Below are 27,662 nucleotides of genomic sequence, written 5' to 3'. Positions count from 1 at the left end.
ACCCCTGTATAACTGCACACCGCGGAACTATTTTGCTTTAGACTCTCTGTAAAAGAAGAAGGAATTTATTTATTTTGCAAAGTCCCCCAATACAGCCAGGTATTTGTGACCCAAGGAGCAGAAAATCTCACATGTGTCACACTCTGTCCCCTGCAATAAAATTACAATATAAAAAAAATCAAATAAGCTAATGAGTTGCTGTCCTTTTATAACACCCAATTTCTATTGCCTAAGGCCTTAATTGTAAGGCTCTTGCTTTTTTTTTTTAATCAATAGAACTGTCTGCTTGTTTGAAAAGAAAATTCACTTTTCTTCGTGGATGTTAAGTCCTAAATTCAATGGTGCCTTTATAAATGATGTGTTGAAGAAGGAGGGACAGCTAGGAATAAGCTTTCTTTGAAATATAGTAGTCTACGGCTTAAAAATGCAGCTATTGAATTCTTGAGAAATTTAGGAGACCTGTTTAGGAAGGCATCTAGCAATTTTATTGTGAATCAATGCTGCAAAACAATAACCAACATCTGAAAATTTGAGGCGTAGGAGGAATCGGTTGCCCCCTGGATGAGTCCTAATCCTTGGATTCCAGGTTTTAAAAACAAAATCTAATCTTTAGTTCACGTAAAGGTCAAACTATGAGACTAAACAAGAGGTCATTTTTTCTGCCTCTTTTGTAAGTAGGACCTTTTCTTGCTTTTCATTGCTATTGGTCAATGAATGAGTATGGAAGGCGAAGACTGAGATTCACAGAGATGAAAAACACTTGTTCCTTCTTAGTAAAAAACATTTTTTCCCCCAAAATCCAAACTTTTACTGTAACTAAATATATGTTGGCCTCTCTGATATTATGGCATGCAGAAAATGAACACCGAATGTATTGATGGGATATCTCCTCCAACCTGCAGAAGTTCAGGGACCACCTTTTATTATTGTACGTATACATTTATGCACATTCTAATGTTAAGTCCTGGAATTCAGAAATGGCTCTGAAAGTAGTTAAGGAAGGATCATTTTGGTCCTATTTAATAATGGTTGAAGAGCACATCACTGAAACCCAAAACCAATTCCACTGATTGATAGTAGTACAAGATAGCACCTTTATTGTATCTTAAAAATTCTACACTTCCATTCAGAAACATAATTTCTGAATCCAAAAGTGGCTGGGAGCTCTCACTGAAACTGAAGGATGATTACACCCACAAAGTTGTTTTGAGAACAGATATCCACTTCTTTAGCCTTCATGTGTAGTAAACTTTAAATAAAGCTACCTACCCTTCATATACAGAGGTGACACAGTGGCTCAATGGTTAAGATACTGGCAGTGGTGAAATCCAATTTTTATTACTACTGGTTCTGTGGGCGTGGCTTAGTGGGCGTGGTGTGGTGTGGCTTGGTGGGCGTGGCTTGGTGGGTGTGGCGGGAAAGGATACTGCAAAATCCCCATTCCCTCTCCACTCCTGGGGGAAGGATACTGCAAAATCTCCATTCCCATCCCATTCTGGGGCCAGCCAGAGGTGGTATTTGCTGGTTCTCCGAACTACTCAAAATTTCCACTACCGGTTCTCCGAACTACTCAAAATTTCTGCTACCGGTTCTCAAGACCCTGTCAGAACCTGCTGGATTTCACCCCTGGATGCTGGGCTTGTTGGCTGGAAAACTGGTAGCTCAGGTTTGAGCGTCATGCAATGGTGTGAGCTCCCGTCCTCCCCCCTACTCCTGCCAAACTAGCAGTTCAAAAGCATACAAATGCTAGTAGATAAATAGGTACCACTTTAGTGGGAAGGTACCAGCATTCCATGATGTCATGCTGGCCACATGACCGCAAAAATGTCTTCAGACAGCACTGACTCAATGGCCTTGAAATGGAGATGTGTACCATCCCTTATAGTCTGAAAGGGTAGGGTTAGGGGAATAAAATCTGCAGGAACTCCTTTACTTTTTACCCTTCATGTATGAAAAAAAAAATGTTTTTGCTGGAGAACCTGCTGATTTTCTTTGAAATGGGTAAGAAAAGCAGCTTATGACGACTAGCTGCAAAAAAACCAACCAACTTTGAAACATTTTAAATATACAGTATATTTCCCATATTTGTTTTTTGCTTGTTTTATTTAGTAATGTGAAACGAGAAGGTAATATAATGTTCATGAAGAGTTCTTTCTCTGTGGCTTAATCTAATGCAAGAAAAAGTAAGAAACTTTATTTTGTCACCTTGGGATTTAAAATCCATTTGTGCAACTAACTACAAGGACTCAAACCTTTTCAACAGTGTATTATATTTCTGAATAGATATGAACCCTCAACATACAGAAAGGTCATAACTGAATGGTAGCTCACTTGAGTCACATATAGAATAGAGAGATTTTGCCCATTATCTTTGTTCCAACCATCAATCATTCATCCAGAAGGATGCATGGAGTGTGGAAATGTAGCACTCAGAATCTGCCTTCAAAAAAAAGAAGATTTAAGCATAGGTAAACTGTAGACAATAATGAAGACTCCTAGGCATCCAAAGCATTCAATCACCACACAAAGACACAACTGATGTTCTGTATTGCAAAGTTGAAGGAATTGTTTCAGAATATTCAAAACTGTCTTTCTCTGATTAATTCTACAATGAGAAAAAAATTAGAGGATACGTATAGGGCAGTGATGGCTAACCTTTTCTGGACCGATTGCCCAAAGCGCCCCCCCTGCATGCCCTCTCCCCCCCCCACAAGTGCATGTGGCCCTCCCATACATGCCCCCCCATGCATGCATGGCAGAGACCCGAAGACCAGCTGACCAGTGAAAGGCACATCTGCATGCGCGGCGGAGCTGAATTGGGGCTGTGGTTCGCGTGCCCACAGAGAGGGAGCTGTGTGCCACCTCTGGCACACATGCCATAGGTTCGCCATCATGGGTATAGGGCATTCACTCATAATTTCATCATATCTTACAATTACACTCATCCTGTTTACCTAAAAGAGATGCAACAGAAAATGCAACAGTTTTCTTTCATTTCTCATTTCATAAAGTTCTGTATTTTAGTTATATCTTCATTAATTCCTACCTTAATTATGCTTTATATTTATATTTCACTATTCTGCATGATCATATTTGCTATAGCTAACAAGAAAGAGGATTGAATAGACCACACAATAATCCTATAAAATATAAATAGGCTAGAATATACATAGCTACCTGAAAGCCTTTACTCAAATCTCCATAAATGTGTTCCAAAATTCTGACTTTAGCAAAAGATAAATTCACTATCCTAATGTATAAAAGATGGATAAGCAATTCTTTTCTATAAAAACTGACATGTAAAAGTAAAGTTTGAGAACATCTCTGTATCCATTGTATAGATGACAATGGATGTTTTTATTTGTCAGCAGCCTATCATCATGAAGAAAAAAACATTATTTCAGTAATGTATTTATTCTGCTTTGGCGGTTACACTTTGTGCTGAATAATAGCTACATGAAGATCATCCTAAATTTTGGAGTTGTCAACATAGTGATGAGAGGCAGTTTTACTTTTCTTTATTTAGGATCCATATGCATCCCAAGTCTAGAGAGAGACTCCTTTAATAAAAGAGGAGTCCCTGCAGATTTTACTCCATTAGTCATTGCTGATTATAGGGGATGGTGCTCATCTCCATTCCAAGGCCATTGAGCCAGTGTTGTCTCCATGCTGGTCACATGACATCATCGAGCATTATTACCTTCCCATCAAAGTGGTACCTATTTATCTACTTGCATTTGCATACTTTCAAACTGCAGGAGCTTGGGTGAGGACGGAACTAATCCTGTGATGCTCAGGTCTCGAACCTGAGCTGCCGGCTTTCCAGCCGATAAACCCAGCATCTTAACCACTGAGCTACTGAGCCTCCAGATGAATTAATGCATCGTACAATTTAAATACAGATGGAGATGTTATTGTAAATAATTTGCTATGCTGAGAAAGTGATAATAAAATTGTTTCAGGTCAGTTCGCTTTCCACTTTAAGACCCTGCTTCCCTCTTAAAGTTTTGCATTAACTAGCTTTGCTGGTGGATGCTCAAATGGCATATGCTTTCAGCAACTTTGGCTGAAGTGCTGATTTCAATATTTCTTTGAGAAATTATCCATGCTATAACATCCAGACAAGATTACTGTAATGCTTTCTATGATGGGCTAAACTTGAAAAGCACCCAGAAATTACACCTGCTCCACTACATGATAATTGGGACAGAGTGTTTGACAGATTATTCCCCTGTATTGCCTACCAATCTGTTTCTGGTTTTATTTCTTCATGTTAATTATGACATCGAAAGTTAGAAGAAAAAACTTATGAACAGATATGGAACATTTCTCCTACTTGTGTATCAAGCTAGGATTTCACCAGAAAGAATTGACTAGAAATAGGTCTTTCAAAATATTAGTGTCCAAAGTCATCTTATTTTCTTGGTTTATGGATATTATCTAACATGTTCATTTGTTCTGTTTCAAAGTATTTTGCTCTTCCAATTGAGTGCCATTGATGATATTTTCTTGTTTTAATTCTGATTGATGCAGTAGCACCTTGAACCACTTGCAAAAAAAGATGACTCAAATTTCTAGGGAAATAATAGAGAAGCCATTGGCTTTATGGTAGTTGTAAATCAAAGAAAGAGGAGAGATGAACCTAACTGTAAATTGTTAATAATTATTTACAAAGGCAGCACAAATCATTGGATGAGATGTTTTGCCCAAGTTCTGGTTTGTTTTGAGGAATGGTTATGCCTAGAGGTTCTCAGGAGGGCCCATAAGCAGCTGCACTGAATCTTTGAACAGATGTTTCACAATATCAAGGAGCAGATTCAGAAAGATATTTTGTTCACAAGTGAATCACTTCATTGGATGCTTTGCACAGGCCAATTATTTACTGAGTACTTTCAAAGGCATTGCCCTGGAAAAATCAATGTTCTTGATTAGTAAGTTCCAGTCAGAATGGAAAGTATCATATGAGGGCAGGCTCATTTTAAGAAACTGATGCAATTTGGGGGCTGGGCGTGGAGGAATGTATTACACAACAGTCTACAAATTGAATCCAAGCCATATGTTGCAGGTATTAATCTGTCAAACATTGTACAGCAAGTCACCTTCTTTACTATCGATAGGTCTGCAAAAAAATGAAGCACAAAAATCTATTCAGTGTCTGAAAGTCTAATGAAGGCAAAGGAAGGGTGGGGGGTGAAATGACATTAATCAATATGATGGAAAAGTCAAGCAATGAGAAGCATTATTTCAGCTAACCCTGAAAAAGAGAGTATAAAAGTGCCTTGAAGGCACTAAAGTGAAATATACCCCAAACAGTAGTGGTTTTATGGTTTAGCAATATTCACTTTGATTTTTTTTTTTTTTTTTGCTTGTCAGTTGATTTATACAACCAGATTTATAGCAGGATCAAATCCATTGAGGATGCTGTGGGAGAAGCACAGCATCCTTTATCTGTTGACTGTCCCTTCTCCAAGGCACAGTTCTTCTTGATAAATAGATGAAAAGAACTATACTCTTCCCTTTTCCTACTTCTGTCTACAATTTCCCTATCAGTGCAATCTGTATTTCAGAAGCAACAATACCAGGAGCTGCTCATAGTTTTTAAAAGGAATATATAGTACATGCATGCATATTGGGTTTGCAACAAACATAGTTTGGGAGAAGCCCCCACCAATTATGAACATGAATTAATATCATCATTAATGCCCTTTTGAAGTTGAGCCTCATATTGTTTCAAGACACTGCTGGGTTTTGTTACAGAAGTACCAATGACACAACAGAAAAAAAAGAGAGAGATACTTTGGATTCCATTCCTGAATTCAGGCCAGGCCTTCAGTGACTGGCATTATCATATCTTTATACCCAGAAGATTTTACGAGCCAACTAAGTACAGAGAAACTATTCCAGATGGTGGAGTCTCCATGTTTGGATAATCACGCCTCCACTCCCACCCCCCGCGCCATATGAAAATAATAGGAAGCCCTTCAAGAATGCAAGTGACAGCTTGGATAATGCCAGGTTCAAAAACAAACAGGCCGAAGAAAAGGGGTTAAAGCAACTTAGATAAGATGGGTGAGGCTATGCCATGTTATTTTTAACAAGATAATAATCAAAAGGATTTCTTCCTGATTTGTTTTGTTATAGAACTATTTGTGTCTTATTTCCTTTCCATACAAATCCCATAGATTGATGTTAGATTCTGCAATACTCTTCTGTTATAAGATTACATCTATTTTGTCAGCGTAACTTTATATGCACATCTTCAGAACTGTGTAAACAAGATGAACATTGGAAAAATATATATCTGGGAACAAGCTGGCATGTGAAAAAAGCAAGGTGAAACATCTGAATCAAGCTGTGAAGAAAAGAGCACAAAGCAGTTGCAGATATTGTTACACAAACAATACTGAAATATTATCTACTGTTGTTTGCAGAGATGGTGAAAATCTTGCACTCAGCCTTTGAAATAAAATGAGTATGTCTTGTTACATAATTAACTTCCCACATGGATAAGACAGTCAGGATTTAAAGATGGGCTTCTGGTTTTTAAAAATCAGGATGGATGACTGGGTATAAAACCTATTTTGGAAGTACTTATTCTCAACAATTGATCAAGTTTAGTGCAGTCTGTGAGTGCCCTTTGATCCTGTACTGAGGTACTACAGTAATGCCAGGGGGGGCAGCAGAGCAAGCTTCACCCCGTTTACGTTTTTAAAGGGCCAGCTTTGAGCATTGCTGAGACAGGCAAAAGGAGTAATAATTATCTACTTCTCCATTAGATATCATGAGTAGACTACTGGTTTCTAAGCTCAATTCAAATTATGGGTTTTAACCTTTATGCTTTGCAGGATTTACAGCCCAGCTACCTGTGGCTTACGAGCTATTTCCTGGTACGAGCTTGCTTAGATGATTTGATTTGCCCACCAGACTTTCTAAAGAGATATACTGAAACAGTCTTTTTTAAATACCTCTCCAAAATTCCTACACACGTTATCCTTGGAGCTGCAGCTGATCCTTACTGCCTCTACTTTCACAAAGTGCAGCGTTTGAACGAAGTCTTTTACTTCTTACCTGATAAAAGTGGGAAGTCAGGAAAAGGGAACCAATGATTGTGGAACTGCAATTGTGAGTGTCCCTTACTATTTGCCTTGCTGATGGATCTCCAGGGAGCCATTCTTCGGTAAAATCTGCCTTTAGGAATATCTTAAGCTTTTGGAAGAACAGACTAAAGTCCTGTAATCCTTAAAAATGGAGCTACTGTGCCATGATTCCATAAGATAGGTTTAGCCAAGTCATACCTTTATTCTGCATCTCTGAAATATGTGGTAGTAACAAATGGACATGCGTTGTATGGATTTTCAATAGAAAACAAATGTGAAGTATGAAAATGTAACATAGACATGACATTTTATTAATAAATCCCTACCGTGAGGATTTCAGATGATTTTACCTTAGGGTTATTATGATGAAACATTTCTCATGAGCAAGGAGCACTTTATTGCTCATCTTGGGCCATTCAGACCTCATCGTGGGTTTCAAGAAAACTAAATTTTGCTCACATACTGTATACAAGAAACGACAAATCTCTTAACTATGGTAACCATGGGAACAGAGTTTTGCACATGCTGGCACAGAGTGACGTGTTGAACTCAGTATCCTGGTATCAAATATCTTCCTCTTTTATTTAATGAAGTTGCATTAAGGATTTACTGATTTATTTTGTAATATTTACTTGACATTTATACCATACACTGTAAAATACATGGCAAAAATAGTCTTACATCTGAGTACCACAAATTACTTTTTGTTCTGGGAGATACACTTCCGGGAACTTATAAATCACCCCCAAAATTCTCAGCATGCTTCATGAAGGGGAAAAATGCAAAGTTTCAATAGAGGTAAGGGACCCTTTTGAGAATTGACTACTTATTATGCATATAGCCAATGTGAATCACAGTGGCACAATGGTTAGAGTGCAGTACTGCAGGCTACTTCTGCTGATTGCTGGCTGTCTGCAATTTGGCAGTTCAAACCTCACCAGGCTCAAGGTTGACTCAGCCTTCCATCCTTTCGAGGTGGGCAAAACGAGGACCCAGATTGTGGGGGGCAATATGCTGGCTCTGTAAACCGCTTAGAGAGGGCTATAAAGCACTGTAAAATGGGATATAAGTTTAAGTGCTATTGCTGTATACTGTAACAGATGACCATCTAACCATTGAACTCTGCCTTCCACTGACACTGGGTAACAACCCTTTCTCTTGACTGCATCATAGGGAGGCATGAAGCAAAGACATTTTCCAAGGCTCTGCTGAAAGAAAAGCTGCTGCACTTTCCCTGTCCACAAATGTTCCCATTCTAATTGTGTTACAAATAAAGAATAACAGAGTTAGAAGGGACCTTGGAGATCTTCTAGTCCAACCCGCTCCACAAGCAGGACACAACCCTAACCCTAACCCTATACAATTTCAGACAGATGGCTGTCCAGTCTCTTCTTAAAAACCTCTAGTGATGAAGCACCCAGAAAACTTCTGAAGGCAAGCTGTTCCACTGTTAATTGTTCTGCCATTGTCAAGTTGTTCCACTGGTTAATTGTTCTAACTGTACTTTCTCCTTAGTTCTAGGTTGCTTCTCTCTTTGATTAGCTTCCATCCATTGCTTCTTATCCTGCCTTCAGATGCTTTGGAGAATAGGTTGACACCCTCTTCTGTGTGGCAGCCCTTTAAAAAGTGACATACTTCTATGTTACGTTAAGAATGAAGAATGCATTTGTTTCTTTTCTTCTTTTCTCCTTCCCCTAACTCCCCAATCTTTTTAGATTATAATATGGAGTGTCTGGGAGCCTCTTCAACTGAATTGCTGAATAAAATACTTCAAATATTACTCTACCAATAGTAGAGATTATGTTACAATTTAACTATCATAAAGGGAGTAGTAAGTCATGTGTATTGATCTCCTGCTCCTTGTTTACAATCACATTTATAACTGAAAGGACTTAACGTACTATATTTGCCAGTTTTTGAAATTTGTGGATATAGGGTGCCCTGAGCTACTATTATATACTAGTCTAAAAGAAAAAAAACCAAATGTAGTTAAAAAATGAAAAGATAGAATTTGTAGCCTCAGCAGAATATCAAGGCCAATGAGAAGTTTCAATCATGCCCCCAAAGACAAACTGTGACAGATCATCCATCCATCCATCCATCCATTCATTTTTTCTTTTGTAGCATATATGTTATTCAGGAAGAAATCCTTTGGATGTATTAAGAAGAAAAATCCCTTCCCGTTCACTGTACTTGCGGAGGTTGAGTACACAATAACTACTAAATTACAGAGTTTTCAGCCAAAAATTGATTAATTCTTTAAACAATTTAATTGTCTAACTTGTGCTTAGAAATGTTTATGTGGTATACAAGAGTATTGTAATTTTTTCCTGACTGTGCATTTTAAAAATAATGGTATTGCTAGAGCTCTCCAAACACTGAATTGCCCAAATATTAAAATGTTATAAATATTAACAAATCTAACCCAGCAATACTAAGCATGGGCATTTTCAAGATGGCAAATGATGAAAGATGCAACATAAAATTCCTTCCCTTTTATGCTTGCATTGTGCACACAAGCACTAAGTGCAGAGCTTGCACAATAATGTCACAACATGTATTTTGTCATTTTGACAAAAGCTCTGTTTGCATGATACTAAGAATACTACTTCCATTTTTAAGCTTCTTTTTCTATTCAGGGTCTTATATGCATTACTAAATCTCTGACTGACAACTGACACAAATGCTATCTTATACCGAATAGCTCAAATTGTGTTGCATTAGGAATTTCAGATTGCCAAAACATTTCTCTGTTAAGAATGCCCAATATTAAGCAGGGCAAAAAGCTACTGGGTTGTGTTTTGTCAGTGAAAAATGCAGTCAAATATAACACCATCTAATTCCGTGGCATGGATAAAATGTTTTACTTTTCCTGTTCTGTGCTTCTTTTTGTTGTCTGCTATCAAAGCAACTTCCATTAAATGATTGTGACAAAATAGAGGGAAAAAAACCCATCAGATTGCTTTACTGTTCTTATTCTCAATCACAATATCCCCTTCATAAGGCATTTCTTCTAGCCTAAGAAAAACAAACAATATTCAGAACTGCACCTTTTTATTAATATTCAGAATCTCCTCTTTGCATGTAATCTCACCCAATATGCGTATAAAGACACAGAGAAAAATGAAAACAAAAATGAGCACATTTTATTTTTCATGCTCTAGGAAAATGTACTCGTTATTTTGTTCTATAAGCTTATGTCAAGCACAAACACAACAAGAAGTTACTAATTAATTGGATACTAAAGTACAATTCACTTGGTGATGTTATTAAATAACTGTACCTTTGTCAATCTAGAAATAAGTAATTGCTTCCACATTGAACGAACAACGGTTTTGTAGCATTGATTTTGACCCTAACCTTAACCTAACCCTAACCTGACTGCTGTTACAGGCTTGCTGATATGACATTATAGGGGTTCCTTTACATCCTTCTACAAACTTTTGCACTGGGCAGGAATGTAAAAGAGAAAAGCTGGCTGCTGATGTTGAGACTACCAGAAACAGCAGTGACTTCAGTGTAATTTAATTTAATGAAAAGAAGGACTAGGGGAGACATGATAGCAGTTTTCCAATATCTCAGGGGCTGCCACAAAGAAGAGGGAGTCAAGCTATTCTCCAAAGCACCTGAGGGCAGGACAAGAAGCAATGGGTGGAAACTAATCAAGGAGAGAAGCAACTTAGAACTAAGGAGAAATTTCCTGACAATTAGAACAATTAATCAGTGGAACAACTTGCCTCCAGAAGTTGTGAATGCTCCAACACTGGAAGTTTTTAAGATGATGTTGGATAACCATTTGTCTGAAGTGGTGTAAGGTTTCCTGCCTAAGCAGGGGGTTGGACTAGAAGACCTCCAAGGTCCCTTCCAACTCTGTTCTATTCTATTCTATTCTATTCTATTCTATTCTATTCTATTCTATTCTATTCTATTCTATTCTATTCTATTCTATTCTATTCTATTCTATTCTATTCCATTCCATTCCATTCCATTCCATTCTGTTCTATTCTGCAAGATCAACTCAACTTGTAAATACTAGCCTTAACCAGTAAATTGTCCTATGGAAGATAGTTGACATACAGATATAACGTTAGAGCATTTTATTGAATGGGACACAAAATCCTACTCTTGTCACTTATATTTATTGCAAACAACGCCATTCGTGGAAGAACAGTAACATCTGGGAAAACAAAACATATCCTTATCCTGTATCTTTTTATTAACAATTCAACAGATGATCAATACATATTCTTTAGGAAATGTATAGCTGTGGTTTGGTTCCTGTTATTCTGCTCCGATACTGTCACTGATGAAAATTGTACAGTTCCTCTTCCCTATGTTAGAATAATCATACTATAATTGAACTTTTAAAGGCGTAACTAAATTATACTTTGTGTATTTTCTCCCCAATAAAGAGGCTGCTATTATAGCACCAGCTGTAAATATAAACACCTTCTTAATTAATAATGAAAGAAAAAGTAGGGATGTAAAAGATTTCAATAGGATTTGAGGGATCCTCCAGTTCAAACTCTACTTTAGAGTAGATTGTACCACTTAATGAAGTCTGGTAGCATGCGTCTTTCCCTGGTCACAAGTCCAATATTGCTTTTTATTTATTTAGCCATGGTGGTGCAGTGGTTAGAGTGCAGTACTGCAGGCTACTTCTACTGACTGCTGGCTGCCTGCAATTTGGCAGTTTAAATCTCACCAGGCTCAAGGTTGATTCAGCCTTCCATCCTTCTCAGGTGGGTAAAATGAGGACCCAGATTGTTGGGGGCAATAGGCTGACTCTGTAAACTGCTTAGAGAGGGCTGTAAAGCACTGTAAAACAGTATATAAGTCTAAGTGCTATTGCTTTTATAAGAGAATATAAATAAATGCCTTTCCTCCAGGAACTCAAGGTAGGATACACACTCTTCTCATTTTCTCCAGAACAACCATGAGGAACAAGTTAGGTTGAAAAGTACTTTAAACAACACAGCACAGCATTTTGTGAGATGTATCTTTGGAAAATAGGATTTCTCAAAACAAGGCAGATGCATTTTTCAAAATAGCATACACTTAAAAGTTTTATATGGAGACATTTGCAGAATGAACTATAACATCAGAGAAATTTGGGTTGCTTTTGTACTGCTCATAGAATTTATATTTACAACAAGTAACATTAAGTAAAATTGCTTAGATAATTTTCATATGTTAAACACAATTGCAAAATAAAACTTGCTTTATTTTTTACTTTAATAGTTTATAAAAACTATTTTTTAAAAAATGTGATGGAGCAGAATATTGACCCACTTACAGTACACAGACAGTAAAATGGGTTTCAACCAATTCCCAGAGCAATAAATCAGAAAGGAAGTTAATCAAAACCAAAATACCAAAAACAGTACAAACTGGATCAGAATAAGAATCACATGGGAAGATTTGTATAATGTTAAAAAATCAGTTACAAAGTTTCAATTCAAGGATTGTCAAGTGATTTGGGTTAATTTACATAGACATTGCACAGGAAACCAAATACATATTTCCATCTCAGTGGCATACACGAGATTCATTCTTTCTGAAAGTAATTTTAAGTTTCAAGAAAATCACATCAATTAAAATGGAGAAACACAGTGTCTCCTGAAATAACACACCATAGAACAAAAATAATGGCAATGGTTATAAAGAGAAAAGAAAATCAATAAAGGATTCAGTTCAAATAATTATAAATTATATTATGGGCTCTCAGATGTATATCCATGCTTGATTCATTTTGCCCTATCTATATTCATGTATTCAAAGTTAATTAACAATAAGGTGATATTATGATGACAGAAAAATAAATTCTTCAATGCCCATATAGAAAATATTGCAGTAGGGAACGCAGAAAATTTGAGATGTTGTATAGAAAAGCTTGCATCAAATAGCAACTTCCTAATGTAATGTGGGAAACTTGTTTGGTGCCTTGTCTTCTTGACTCATATTTAAAAGAAGGAGGAGGAGGGGGGGGAGGAGGAGGAGGAGGAGGAGGAGGAGAAGAAGAAATAAGAGAAATAAATAGGGCCAGGAATAGTGTTATGCATCTCGCCATCACCTGCTCTTCTTTCCAAATTGCACATTGACCAAGTCTATTCCACGTCATTCTTATCTAGCATCTCTGTTCTAACATGATTAATTTTTTTTTCATAGAATGACTTATTTGTCTCCATTGCTTAAAGCCCTTTGCACTGCATACTTGGAAAGAACATTTTATTCCTGTTAATGTAATGAATGCCCATTAAGTCCTCAGCCTGGTTCTATTATTTTAACTAGTCATTTTGATGTGCCCTTTTGGCTCCTGGCAGGAATTTGTGTTCTCCGTGTTTGTTGCTAGCTCTGAGACCAGTAGTAGTGCTGCTCAAAAATCAAATTTAGATTTCATGAGAAATATCAAATTAAAATCTCACATTCTACTTTTTAAAGCAAATAATAGCCTGCTTTTGTTTGCTCTCTGCATGGATGCTGGTAAAATTAGTGATTTCCTTGCTTCTTTTAGAACAATACAATTCTTAACTATGTCCAATAAAAGCTTAAGATATTTAATCTCATTTTCTTTTCTGCCTAAAAACTGAATATCTGAAGTTTGGTCATATGCTTTTTAAGCTTCTGTTTCTAATCTGAAAATGAAACTATTTTGTGTTTACCTTTTGCAATAGAGAATAATAATGACAAAACTTCTTGCTTTGTATCCCCTCTTTTTATCTCCTGTCCTATCCATTTTGACTCCTTACTTGTCTTTTTTCACACAGCTTCTTCCAAAACTGCATTATTTCCTACTATTTCAATAGCTTCTTCCATTCCTTATTGGACAAGCATAATTATCTTTGCTCTTTAAAAATTATTAATAAGGCTGTTTAATCCAGTATGGCACAGGAAAAAAAAAAACCTAACAGCTTCTGGATCACATGTAAATCCTAAATGTCTTTCTTGCAGCCACCAGATCAGCCATCCATTCAGTTGCATAACTGACGACAAATAACTAAAACTTGTGTATAATTTAGGGCTCATTTTGGCAGAAATATATGAATCAGTCTACATAGTTGCCCACTCAGGATTCTGGAGGGCTACGTATAAGCTTTCTTTTATGCTTAAGGTACCAAGCAAACATATATTAGGCATCCTATTGTCCAATGGAGCTTTTCAAAAGTCCCATTCCTGGATATTTTAGTGTCATTATGATCACCATCCTACCCTTTTCTTAAGTAGATCTCTTAGTCACTGAAAGGTTGCCCATCTCTGTATGACAAACTATGCATATACATGCCTGTATGCCCATCATGCATCTACTAATAGGCCCATGCCTTTTCTTCTATGTTAGATTTGCTTCTTCCTGCCTTTTCATAAAATAAATGTATGTGTTCTATTTAAACTTGAAAGGCTGTCTGAGCTAAATCTCACCTGTCACTTGAACATTAGAGGTTGCTGAGCACTTCTCCTGTCATTTATGAGTTTTGTCAGAATTTTAATTTATTCCCATTTAGAAGGAAGAGTACTGATGCTTTTGAATTTTGGTGTTGGGGAAGACTCCTAAGAATTCCATGGACAGCCCAAAAATGAAATCCATGGATACCCTCATTTACTATCACCTGGTTAGGTTTTAAGGCACATATTATTTATTAATTAAATTTATATGACACCCATTATTGTTGGAGTGATTCTTGGTGGCATCTAAATTTAATTAATAATAAATAAATGAATTCTGTCTCTTACCTTCTCCCATCCCCACTAGATTACTTGGTTTGCTTTTTGGTTAATTTGCTTTTTGGTTAAAAAATGACACAGTCATTCATTTTCAAGGGGAAAATATTTTTTATAAGACTGGAGTTAAGAAAATTTTTCAAAGAATAGGTATACATTTTTCTTTCTCTCTCTGCAGACAAACCCATGAATATTAGGAAAGTTTGAAATAAAAATACAGACCTCTAATGTAATATTACTGCTTTTCATCTGTGTATTGGAGACAAGAAATGGAGCAGGCACTTTTCAAAGCAAAACACTTCATTAGAAGGAAATATTCTTAAATAATGAATACAAGTTTTCAGTCAAGGACTTGGTTGAAAGGTGGGTGAGTGGGTCGGTACTGAGAAGAAATGGAAACTGCAGCTAGTTCCATTGTAATTAATCTTCAGTGAACAAGGAGAAAAGATCCCATATACATGTTTCTTTAAGACTTAAGAATTAATTTGCAGTACTTTTCATTCAGTCTTTCGAGAAAAAAAAACGAACAAAGAGTGGTGGTTTTTTTAAAAAAAAAAACTTAATTATGGAGCCATTCATTAGGATACTTTTAGATGGAAGTCTCTGAACATAGCTGCCAAACCAAGACTAGATTTTCATTCCTCTACTTCAGTGTTTTTCTGTGCCTCTCTAAATTTCTATACCAAATCATTTCTTTCTTTTATGGAGCTCATTAATTTAGGTAGAGATCAACTTTGTAACACCTGGATGGGTTCTGCAGGTTTTTGTTCACAAACCATGCACTTAAATATTCGTTCTTGCATACTTCCCTCTCATTTACAGTATAAGCAGTTCTGTTTATAGTTCATGTGGTCAGATACTTTTTCAGTCATGTCATTACTTTCCAAGAGCTTATGCTGTGTTCATTAAGAGACAAATAGATAGTTAGGGATGAGGAGACTATATCATTAATAAAGCATTTGATGTATGTGAAGAGGGCTTGTGAGTTTGATTTTTGGTCTTGAAACACTCTGGTGCTTTGGGGTCTTAAAGACCTGTGAGTGGGTGGCAAAGAAAATCTTTAATTGACCAGTTTGGAGACGGGGTGAAAGGAAGGATGATATTTGATTAGTTGAATTGATTGGCAGGCATCCCAGAGTTTTGTGCCACTGGAGGCAAAGGGAAAACAGGATGATAACTAGGATATCAACCAATATTAAATTAATTTTGTTTTATACCCCATTAGAAAGTCTCAGATGATGGAACAAACTTCTCACTTAGAAAGAGTCATTCTAATGTTCAAAAATCATATAGGGATTATGCTGATCAAAATGCACTTTGTTGTAACTCTCAATGAAAACTGGCAAGTTCAGTACATATGTTATACAATAAGTTCAGTACATAAATATTATACAATATTTATTCCTTGACTTCCTCTTCAGTATCTCACTGCAAAGGTGTTCTCTGAGTGTTAAATGGGAAATCCTAATCCTGTCTACTTGGATAAACATCCAAGGGAGATAAGTGAGACGTGCTTCTCCATCAATAAAAAAGATATTTGCTAGAGGGGATAAGTCTTCCTCAGAGGCCCACAAATGTCTGCAGTTGTAACGCTATGAAACCAAATGCTTTTAGCAACGCAAGCATGGTTTAATTCTTCACAACTTGACAATAGAAAAATTGCACTTATTCTCAATGTTTGTTTATTGCTTATTTCAGTTAGCCTTAATATAACACAGACTCCTGATAGCAACTTTTACAGCAGATCTGGTAATTCAAATATGTAGTCCTGCCAATATTTCCCCCTTAACACATTCTTAGATATTTATGCTTTGTTTGTTTACTTATAATATTTGTAGAGCACCCCACCCACAAGACTCTGGGATGCGTACACTGAAGCATACATGCTTGAAAAATAAACAAAATGCAATCAAGGTAGAACAGAACAAAAACAAATGTACATTGCAAGAGAATACCTACCATTAACCAGGGCTCAACAGCACGATTAAAATACAATAACCTTACTATCTTTCAGAATCCCAGGAGGGAGATAGCTATACAACCTCCATGGAAAGCATGTGTCAGAGCATGAGATATAGAAAAGACCTGATACCTGTCCTATATACCTCCCAGGGAAAGGGACGGGGAAGGAGGAGTTTCAGCAGGCCCCCTTAGATTGGATGGCAGATTCAACTGTAGGAAGGAGGTGCTTGATATAAGCCAGGGTACATCAACAGGGCCAGCTTTGAAAATTGATGTTACCCAATCTTTGATACATAAGACAAGATCTAGCATTGTGTTCCAAGTCATCATCAAAAACAATAAAATCGATAATCTGTTTTTTATGTCACATGTATACTGGGATTCATTTCACCAACTCTGGTGCGGTCATAATTAGTATAGAACTCTTGCTAAGATATATTTAAGCAAATGCACAGTATACAGTAATGGTTGTCTCTGTCCCTACAATCTCTCTCAAGCTTTGCTGAGACAACTTCATGCTGTGTGTAGAGTCAAAAACTTTTATTTGGCTCCAAAGATATGGTAGGCAAGGAGAAAGGCACTTCCTACTAAGAAAGGTAAGCCGATTTACCTTCCATCAGATAAAAAGAGTCCCTCAGCTCCCAGGCTAAGTAAAGTCAGGGAGCAACAATGTATTAGCTGAATTGGATTCTTCTGTTCAGTCTGGAAAATTCAGAATGGCCAAGTTTCAATTTCCAAAAATCTGAAGTAAGGAACTGTAAGCAATAGAATTTAAACCTTACTGGAATAGAACACAATAGCCTAAAAGCATAAGGCATCCATTTCTCCTTCCTCCATCCCTCTCTCTCTCCCTCTCTCTCTCCCCCCCCCTCTCTCTTCTCTTCTCTTCTCTTCTCTTCTCTTCTCTTCTCTTCTCTTCTCTTCTCTTCTCTTCTCTCCTCTCCTCTCCTCTCCTCTCCTCTCCTCTCCTCTCCTCTCCTCTCCTCTCCTCTCCTCTCTACCTAACTCTACAACAATTCTGGGTAGCATACAATAAAATCAATCCTAAAATACAACTAAAAACCCAGATGTTTTGAATAAATAAATACAGTATATTAATAAGGAATAATAAATAATATTCTATTTTATTCTCAAAACAATAATTTATAAGCAATAAAACCCATAGGACCTGCCACTTACTCTAACCCAATACCTGGGCAAAGAGTCAACTTTTCAGGATTCTTTTTAACATAGCCAGGATTGGGGGTAAGGTATAAATAGGAGATGTTCCAAAGGGTAGGTACTGCAACAGAGAAGCCATGCTTCTTAGATCCACTATGTCACTATGTAATGGAAGAGATCTGTGCATCTCAACTCTGCTGGATTGTGTAAAATGAGCAGAAACCATAGAAGAGAGATTACCTCATTAACTATATCTAATCTGTAAAATACATTAATTGCCCCAATGTTATTTTTTATTTAACTCTTTAGTGGTAAACTCTTGCTAGTGGTCCAGTTTTAGAACCCAAGATGGAATGGAGTAATGAGCCAATCTCCAGATTACAGCTCTACAGTGTGATCCAAAGGTATCAAAGTAAACATGAAGAGTTTTCTATTTTGTGATGGAAGTTAAGATAACTGTATCTGCACTTGTCAAACATGAGATGCTTCAGCAACAGAACCCTAAACTGTATATTGCAGATAAAGGGGACCCATATATCAGTTTTTCATTTTTCAATCTCTTACTTTTAGAAAGAGAAGATGCCAAGAAAACTAACCAACGAATTAATCAATCAACCAACCAAACTAGCTATCTGTTGAAGGGAGGATTGGACATTAACTTTTCAAATACTCCATATCTGAATCTTAGGTAGAACAGATGGCGAAATATAATGCACCCACTGGGTGTTAAATGCAAGCTGTAAGGGACAGAAAAGTGTGAGAAGGAAAGGTACAAATAATGAAGGTACATTTGATTTGCCTTGCTTCTGATGAGGCATAAAATAAAATGTAAATAATTTCTGTGCAGAGAAAATTAGCATAATGGTTTTGGCATTTGCAGCTTGAATGAGTTTGCATTCCCTAAGCTAGCTCTGCAAAAAAAAAAAAAAAGAAAAGAAAAGAAAAAGAATAACACCATTTACCTGGATTTGCAGGAAGGATTATATCAATTCTATTATCACTGTCAGTAATGAAACACAACTCTGATACCATTAACATCATGCAGAATAAAGAAGGTGTGATTAGTCTCAACTTGGATTTGCAATGCAATAAAAAAAAATGAAAATGTTGTGAAGCTGGATATGCGCAATGAAGAAGGTAAGTGCTATAACCTAAGTTTCCAATGCAGAAAAGTGTCAATATTACAAATATGGTTTGCAATTAAACCACCGTCTCTGTAAGTTCATTGTTACAAAGCTATAGTTAGCAATGACCTGGATTTTCAGTAAAGACGATGGCTAATTTTTATTTTAAATTATTTAATCTCTGTATGAAAGGAAGTCCTTGTTATTAACAGTAAGTGCTTTAAAATTAGGGAATATCCATTTGATGACAAACAACAATTACATAGAATCACTGGGCACAACCTAGACACATTACATGCAAATGAACTTTTTTTTTTTAAATATTCTTACAGTGGAATTGTCAACTAGGTCCTTAATATATTCCAAGAGTTTAGCAAATGTCTTCCTCTTCTAATTAGAATATTATTTATTTTTCCAAAATATTTTGAATCAATCTCAGAAAACATTAAAAAAAAAATCCTTATTGTCCTGTATTTTGCAAAAGTAAGTAAGTAAGTAGGTAGGTAAGTAAGTAAGTAAGTAAGTAAGTAAGTAAGTAAGTAAGTAAGTAAGTAAGTAAGTAAGTCATGCTTTACGTGCCTATCAAGAAAAGGAGAAACATAATTCACAAACATAGTTTGCTATCTTACATTTACACACTATGTTACCTTTATCTTGTCCTTTGCTCTCCTGATTAGTTTTATCTACTTCAGGATCCTGAGGTTTCTCTTCCTTTATTGTCTCTTCCTGGGTTATCAAAGTATCTGAAAAGAGGTGTTGGGGGAGATTATACAGAATAGTGGCCAGCAGATACTATTAGCATAATTTACAACATTTCCCCCAAATAGTACACCACATGGTTATAAGTTTTATACTAGGTAGTATGTTGCGTTAGTCAATCCAATTAAATACCACTCACATCTTGAATTAGTTCATAAAAACCCAATTTCATAAAATGGCTATCAATCAGAGGTGGGTTTCAACCGGTTCTGACCAGTTCTGGAGAATTTTAAGTAGTTCGGAAAACCGGTAGTGGAAATTTTGAGTAGTTTGGAGAACTGGCAAATACCACCTCTGGTTGGCCCCAGAGTGGGGTGGGAATGGAGATTTTGCAATATCCTTCCAACAAGAGTGGGAAGGGAATGGGGATTTTACAGTACCCTTCCCCTAGAGTGGGGTGGGAATGGAGATTTTACAGTATCCTTCCCCTGCCATGCCGACCAAGCCACTCTCATCAAGCCAAGCCACTCCCACCAAGCCATACCCACAGAACCGGTAGTAAAAAAATTTGAAACCCACCACTGCTATCAATACACAGTTTTCTGTGTATAGGACTTGAATGTAACTCTTTATGAAACTCACATGTCAGTAAACAGCTTACCCAGTTGGAGAATTTAATTTAATGTTAAGTGGTTCAAATCCACTGCTTATTTGGGCTGAGAAACATTCAGTACAAAGTATCTAAATTTCTATTTTTTTTAAATAAACAAAATAGGTGTATAGAAAAGATGGTTGGACTATTCAGTAAAACCTAACAGGATTTAACAGAGACAGCAAGGGAAATAATACTTATTTCCATGAAACCATTTTAGTAGTGGAAATTCTCTGGAATGTACAATTATTATTTCTTGTTCAGAGCTCCAAAGTAGAATCTAAAGAAGCCATTTGTTCCCCAGATCTATATTTAAATACTAGTTGTAATTAAAAAATAATGTTTCCAATGGTGTGGACTTTATAAATAATTGATTGAACATTTTGAACATTTCCCCTCTTCTTTTGAACAATAACTACCTTCAGCTTCCATGTCAGAGATTTGAGAATCTGCCTGAGTATTCATTTCAACTTCTGAGGAATCATCTTGCAGTCCTATTGTGTTAAAGAATGGAAAATGATGTCAGTATGATATTAATGTGCATTTTTAATTTAAGAAATGTTTAAAGGCTACTTTCTTTCACTGAAAGGAAGATGTTCCTCTATTTAAGACAGTCCTTCCATACAGGAAGATAGACATAAAGACGCAAAACTTCTGCACATTGTCCAGTTCCTACTCTGATAACTAGGGGAACTAAAATCAATTCAATAAATGAGTATGTGTGTCTGTCACAATTAGAGTTATAAAGAGGGACTAGGACAGTGATGGCTAACCTTTTTGCTGTCGTGTGCCAAAAGCGGGGGGAGTTGGGGGGATTGCATGTGCACGTGCCCATACCCATAATTCAATGTGCCCCGTCCCCCCATGCATGCACGCGTGACCCCCCCGCTTTTGGCACGCGATGGCATGGTGGGCCCAGTAGGCCCATTTTTTGCCCTCCCCAGTCTCCAGAGGCTTTCTAGGAACCTGGGGAGGGCGAAAATGGCCTTCCCCATCCCCCCAGAGGTCCTCCGGAGGCCCGGAAACAGCCTGTTTCCCGACTTCCAGTGGGCCCGGAAGGCCCGAAAATCAGCTGGCCAGTGTGCTGAACTGAGGTAGGGCAACGCCCACAGATATGGCTCCGTGTGCCACCTGTGGCACCCATGCCATAGGTTCGCCATCACGGGACTAGGATATTTCCAATGCTCTTTTGGTTTTTTTATCCAGATTCAGGGAAGTGAGAAACAAACACATGCCACAGGCCCTTCTCTAGAAAGGCAGGGCTGGTGAAAAAAAAATGGTGATAATTGATATTGATAAAGGGGAATATTTGTAGTTCAGGGTTGAAATGAGGGGTACTTGGTGCTCTCTGAGCTTGGCTGTTTTCTTGCAGTCGTTTCATTACCCAAACTAGATAACATCATCATGCTGGTGAAATGAATTAATAACTATTGGATAAAATGAATTGTCTGTAAATTAATGGTTGGTAAAATCATTTTATTCCCCACCTGCACAGAAATATTTCACATACAAACTATTGTATTTGCAAGAGGGGAGGAGAAGCTATCTGGGCCCTTATTGCATCCTTATTGTGTACTAAGTACCATTTAGTGTGTGACGCTTTATCTAAAGTATCTATAGGCTTGGCCTGTTTGCTGGCTGACAGAAGCCTTTGTACTGGGCTACAAACACAAGGGACCCTCCCCAATCTTGCGCTACAGCAAATCTCACAGAATTCAGTATCTTTTACTCCCAGGTAAGTTTTGCACCGGAGTTTCAGTCTTATTCAGTTATCACGCTAGCTTCATTCTCATTTCATTCCCATCCATATGTAAATGCTGAGTGTTGTAAAGACCCTCCCTATCCATTGAGATAGCATTTTTATGGCCTGAGATTCTAATGACAGAGAGTAACAAAGAGAAGGAAGGGCAATGGTATCTGTCCCTGTGGATTTATGCTATATAGCAGCTTCTTCCCTTCTTTTGCTCAGCTTCATATCACTTCTTTTCAACTGCCCTCTCATTAGTTGCCTTTCAACTTTCCTGTTCACTTTCTGTATTTTCAAAACATTTCAAAACTTTCCCCATTCTTAAATCACATTTGGGGAGAAAAGCTCATCTTCATTTCTAATAAATATGATATTGATCAGAACATGTGTACAAAATTAGAGATTACACTACTGAAATTGATTATTGAAATTTTGGAGTGTTGTCCTTAGCCATGTATGAAACAAAGTTGATTGAAGATGTGAAGAAGCAAATTGATTTTATTAATGAAAAGAACCAGTGATGCCATCAAACTATTTATTATGATTCTGTAAAGGATTGTAGAAGACATACCATCAGTTTGATCTTCTTCACAGGTTGCATGAGGCACTGGATTAGGCTCTTTTGTATCTGGGGATTCTACAGAAAAATAAAACAAATAAAAATGACTTTGCTTCTCTATAGATTTTCTGAGCAACTTTTTATGATCCCTCATAGTTTTAAAGGTATTTAAAATAATTTTCAAAATGTTTGATTGATCGATATTATATTACATTAAATTACAATTAATACAATTGTATTTTTAACGTAAAATACTGAAACCACTAACAAATTTATAAACACGCTTAGATTATATTCTTCTTCATCTATTTCACTTTAATAGAATTTACAACAATCATATTCATTCTCCTGAAATTCTGAAATATTTCATTGGGATTAAGCAAAAACTCAGAATAAGGATTATGCAGATAATAAAAACGGTACTTAATTTTAGAATTGCCAAGGCAGAGATGTTATAGTCTTGGTGATTTCACAAATAACTCTTTCCCATAATAATAGAATGAACTGAATTTTACATGGAAAATAAAATGTAACCCACATCCTCCTTGTATTTTGGAACGGTTCACTCTGGACAAAAACAATTCAGCATCATGACCTGGGTGGTGTTGTCAGCATTCAGATGGTCTCCTTAGAGGAGGAAACCACAGTGCTCTCCTTTTCCTCTCCTGCAAATCATTTCAGGAATGACAGGTGAAGACTTCTAACATGTTATTTTTCCAATTCTAAATAAACTAGAGGGGAGAAAAGGCCTCTAGCCCATGCTTAGCCTATAATTTACCTTTTTCTTTCACTGCATGAAAAAAAAAATTCATATCATTTCTAGAAATAGACAGCTTTGAAAAGAAGACCTGGCCTTTACTCTCTGTAAATAAACCTCTGAATGAACTTCACAAACAAAACTTCACAATCCAGGAATAATGGTGTAGGTACGCAAAGAAATGTTGCGCAGAACAAAATCCTCCAAATTCAGCATCTGGCGCTGAATATGTACAAGTTCTTGCTTGATCAGCTCAGCATGCAAAAGCCTTAACAGAACTTTAGCCATGCTTGGAGGATGAGGATGGGAGTAGAAAGAAGGAACTAACTCTGAATCCTCTTATCCCAGCTTACTTGTACTGTTGTCAAAAATGCAAAATCCCTCTACTGAAGATACTTTTACCTTTAACACTGTGATGAAGATGGGGGTCTCACAGTAAATGGGAATCTCAAATTGACTTCCCTCCTTTTGAAACTTATCCATCTCCAAATATCTCATGGTTATGCTTTTTCCTAACATAGAGACTTAGAGTTCCACTCCAGTCAACCAGGTTAATGGCAAGACATGGTATAGCTGAAATCTAAAATACTTTGAGAAGACCAAGTTGCTATTCCTAATGTATATCATTTATAAAATCATATACTCAATAACTATGGTAGCTGTTGTAATGGTATGCAATCTATGCCATCAAAGGCATTGTTCTTTCAAAACATCAGCCTCAATGCTATTTTATCTCCAGCTGGGTCACATTCATACTAAAACTTGGAGTAATTTCTATAAATGTGTGCTTATTAAAATATATCTAGCAGTAAGCAATGAACTAAAGAATAGCATGAAAGTAACAGCTTCCAAAGACTGCCAAATACTATCATTGTGGAATATATGGGAAACCTGGGCAGTTAACATCTGATCAAAGTTTAATAATCTGTAAAATGAGAATGCATCAAAAGTTAGTGATTTTAATTAATTGTAAATAATTCCCCAAGGCAAATATTTAATTACCTCCACAGCTTGTTTAAAGACAAAGTCAAAAGTTGAAGTAGAACTCAAGTATACATATTTTTCAAATCATTTGTACTTAAGCTTCTCAAATTAATCCACAGAATATTATTAATCGTATTTTAAATGTAAAATGCTTTCTGCCAATACTATCAAAATGAGACAGGGAAAGAGACTTTTGAATTAAACCACGGAAGCAGAAAAAAGCTAGGCAATTTAAACAATCCTGATTAACAGTGTGCTACAAACAGGGAACAGGTGTACAGCAGAAAGATGCCTGCAGAGCAAATAACTTCAGACTATTCAAGCAAGCCAAACCACAGGAAAGGGAAAGAAAGAAAGAAAGAAAGAAAGAAAGAAAGAAAGAAAGAAAGAAAGAAAGAAAGAAAGAAAGAAAGAAAGAAAGAAAGAAAGAAAGAATAATTTCATTAAATAATCAGTATAATGATGTACCTTGCCCCAGATTTATCAGTTCACATTAGACATTTGCTAATAACTGGTCACAATACTAGCAACTAAAATAGACATTAATTTACATTTTGTACAGCAGATTGCCAGGAGAAATATCAACAACCTTAGATATGCAGATGATACCACTCTAATGGCAGAAAGTGAAGAGAAACTAAAGAGTCTCTTGATGCTGGTGAAGAAGGAGAGTGCAAAAAATGGCTTGAAACTCAACATAAAGAAAACTAAGATCGTGGCATCTGGCCCTCTCAATTCCTGGCAAATAGATGGGGAAGAAATGGAGGTAGTGACAGATTTTATTTTCCTGGGCTCCAAGATCACCGCAGATGGGGACTGCAGCCAAGAAATTAAAAGACGCTTGATCCTGGGAAGGAAAGCTATGGCAAATCTAGACAGCATACTAAAAAGCAGAGACATCACTCTGCCAAAAAAAGTGCACATAGTCAAGGCCATGGTTTTCCCAGTTGCAATGTATGGCTGTGAAAGTTGGACCATAAGGAAGGCTGAGTGCCAAAAAATTAAGGCCTTTGAACTATGGTGCTGGAGAAGACTCCTGTGAGTCCCTTGGACTGCAAGGCAATCAAACCGGTCAGTCCTAGAGGAGATCAATCCTGATTGTTCTTTAGAAGGCCAGATCCTGAAGATGAAACTCAAATACTTTGGCCACCTAATGAAAAGGAAGGACTCACTGTAGAAGAGCCTAATGCTGGGAAAGATTGAGGGCAAAAGAAGAAGGGGACGGGAGAATGAGGTGATGGAGTCACTGAAGCAGTTGGCGTGAGCTTAAATGGACTCCGGGGGATAGTAGAGAAGAGGAAGGCCTGGAGGAACTTTGTCAATGGGGTCATGATGGGTTGGGCATGACTTCACGACTAACAACAACAAAGAAAAGCAAGGTGATCCAAATCATAAAAAATCTTTCTGTGTTGAAGCAAGTTTTGCATTTAGTATGATCTCTGTTTTTTTTTATTGTTTCTAGTTCAATGTTAATAAACCATTCAGTACAAATAGGTAAGAATCTAACAAATTACAAAAAATAATTTTACACAATACCCATAGATATAATTACATTTTTGGTGCCCTACAATTAGTCCTCGACTAACAATCATTTGTTTAGTGACTGCTCAAAATTACAATGGCACTGAAAAATGTGACTTAAAACTGGTTCTTGCACTTATGACCATTGCAGCATCCCACGGTCATGTGATCAAAATTTGGGTACTTGGCACCCAGCATGTATTTATGTTGGTTGTGGTATCCCAGGGTCAAGTGTTCATTTGTGACATTCTCAGCTGGCTTCTGTCATGCAAAGTGAATGGAGGAAACCAGATTTGCTTAACAACTATATGTTTAAAGCTTAACAATGTTTAATTGACTGTAGTGGTCAAAATTTAAGATGGCAGTATGCCAGAGGAGAAACTATACTTAGCGGTGGCGATATCTTCCATATAGGATAACGGTTTTGGACTGAGAAGGCAAAGTTGGAGTTACCGGCTTGCCTTGACTGCACAGACTGGAGTGTTTTTGAAGCTGCTTCAGCAGACTTGGATGAACTCACTGATACTGTGACATCTGTTTTTGTGAGAACATGTGTGCCGACCAAGAGTTTCGGCATATACAGTAATAATAAACCGCGGTTCACAGCTAAGCTCAAGCAGCTACATCGCGCCAAAGAGGAAGCCTACAGGAATGGAGACATGATGCTGTGCAATCAGTCCAGGAATATATTAACAAGGGAGATCAGGGCAGCAAAGAGAAAATACTCTGAAAAGCTGAGGAATCAGTTCTCAGCAAATGAACCAGCAAATGTGTGGAAAAGCCTGAAGAATATCATTCATGCTACAGCAGATCTCCCTCCCTTACTGGAGAAAATGAGCAACTGGCAGAGGACCTGAATGTGTTCTAGTGTAGGTTTGAGAGGAGATCACTGTCAACTATTGGTACTCTTCCCATCTCTGATACTCCAACAGTAGTCAAATCTCCTTCACCTATCTCCATCCCTCTGGGCCTCCCTCCACTGGTGATCGTAAAAAAAAGATGTGAGAGGTCTAATTCACAGAGAAAAGACTGGAAAAGCAACAGGCCCAGACGGAGTAATCCCTTTTTGCTTGAAAGTCTGTGCTGATCAACTGGCCCCCATCTTCATTCACATCTTTAATAAATCAGTAGAGATGTGTTATGTTCCTTCTTGCTTCAAATGCTCTAATATCATCCCGGTTCCCAAGAAACTCTCCATCAAGGAGTTGAATGACTACAGACTGGTTGCTCTGACATCTGTAGTTATGAAAATCTTTGAAAAATAGTGCTTGTCCACTTGAAAATCGTGGATCTGCTGTTAGACCCCCTTGGAGTTTGCCTACCATGCAAATAGATTGGCAGCTGATGCTGTCAATATGGCACTGCATTATAGCTTGCAACATCTTGAATCCCCAGGGACCTATGCACAGGTCCCTTTTGTAGACTTCAGCTTGGCATTCAATACCACTATTCCAGAAATTCTTCACTCTAAACTGATTCAACTAGCTGTGTCTGTCCATACTTGTAGATGGATTATAAACTTTCTGACAGATAAAAAGCAACAGGTGATGCTAGGGAAATCACATTGGATACCAAAGCAATTAGCACAGGGCTGTGTGTTCTCCGTTACTTTTTTTTCTCTATACCAAGAACTGCATCTCTAAGGATCTCTCTGTTAAAGTACTGAAGTTTGCAGATGACACA

At 37.1% G+C, this 27,662-nt stretch overlaps 1 protein-coding gene across 1 annotated transcript in view; it reads right to left on the bottom strand.

Annotated features, from left to right (window-relative positions):
- The window catches only part of MACROD2 (mono-ADP ribosylhydrolase 2), a 1,150,264-nt gene that overhangs the window by 46,048 nt on the left and 1,076,554 nt on the right, over nt 1–27,662 (bottom strand). Inside the window, exons 13-15 of the mRNA XM_070956490.1 lie at nt 22,730–22,795; nt 20,831–20,905; nt 19,708–19,803 (exon numbers count right to left, since the gene is read on the bottom strand). Of these exons, the coding sequence (XP_070812591.1) occupies nt 19,708–19,803; nt 20,831–20,905; nt 22,730–22,795 (237 nt within the window). The remainder of the gene's footprint in view (nt 1–19,707; nt 19,804–20,830; nt 20,906–22,729; nt 22,796–27,662) is intronic.

The sequence above is a fragment of the Pituophis catenifer genome, unplaced genomic scaffold (genome assembly GCF_029215685.1).
Source record: "Pituophis catenifer annectens isolate HBS135680 unplaced genomic scaffold, rPitCat1.0.hap2 SCAF_1, whole genome shotgun sequence".
NCBI classification, from domain to species: domain Eukaryota; kingdom Metazoa; phylum Chordata; class Lepidosauria; order Squamata; family Colubridae; genus Pituophis; species Pituophis catenifer.
This window is presented reverse-complemented; position numbering and strand designations above follow the sequence as displayed.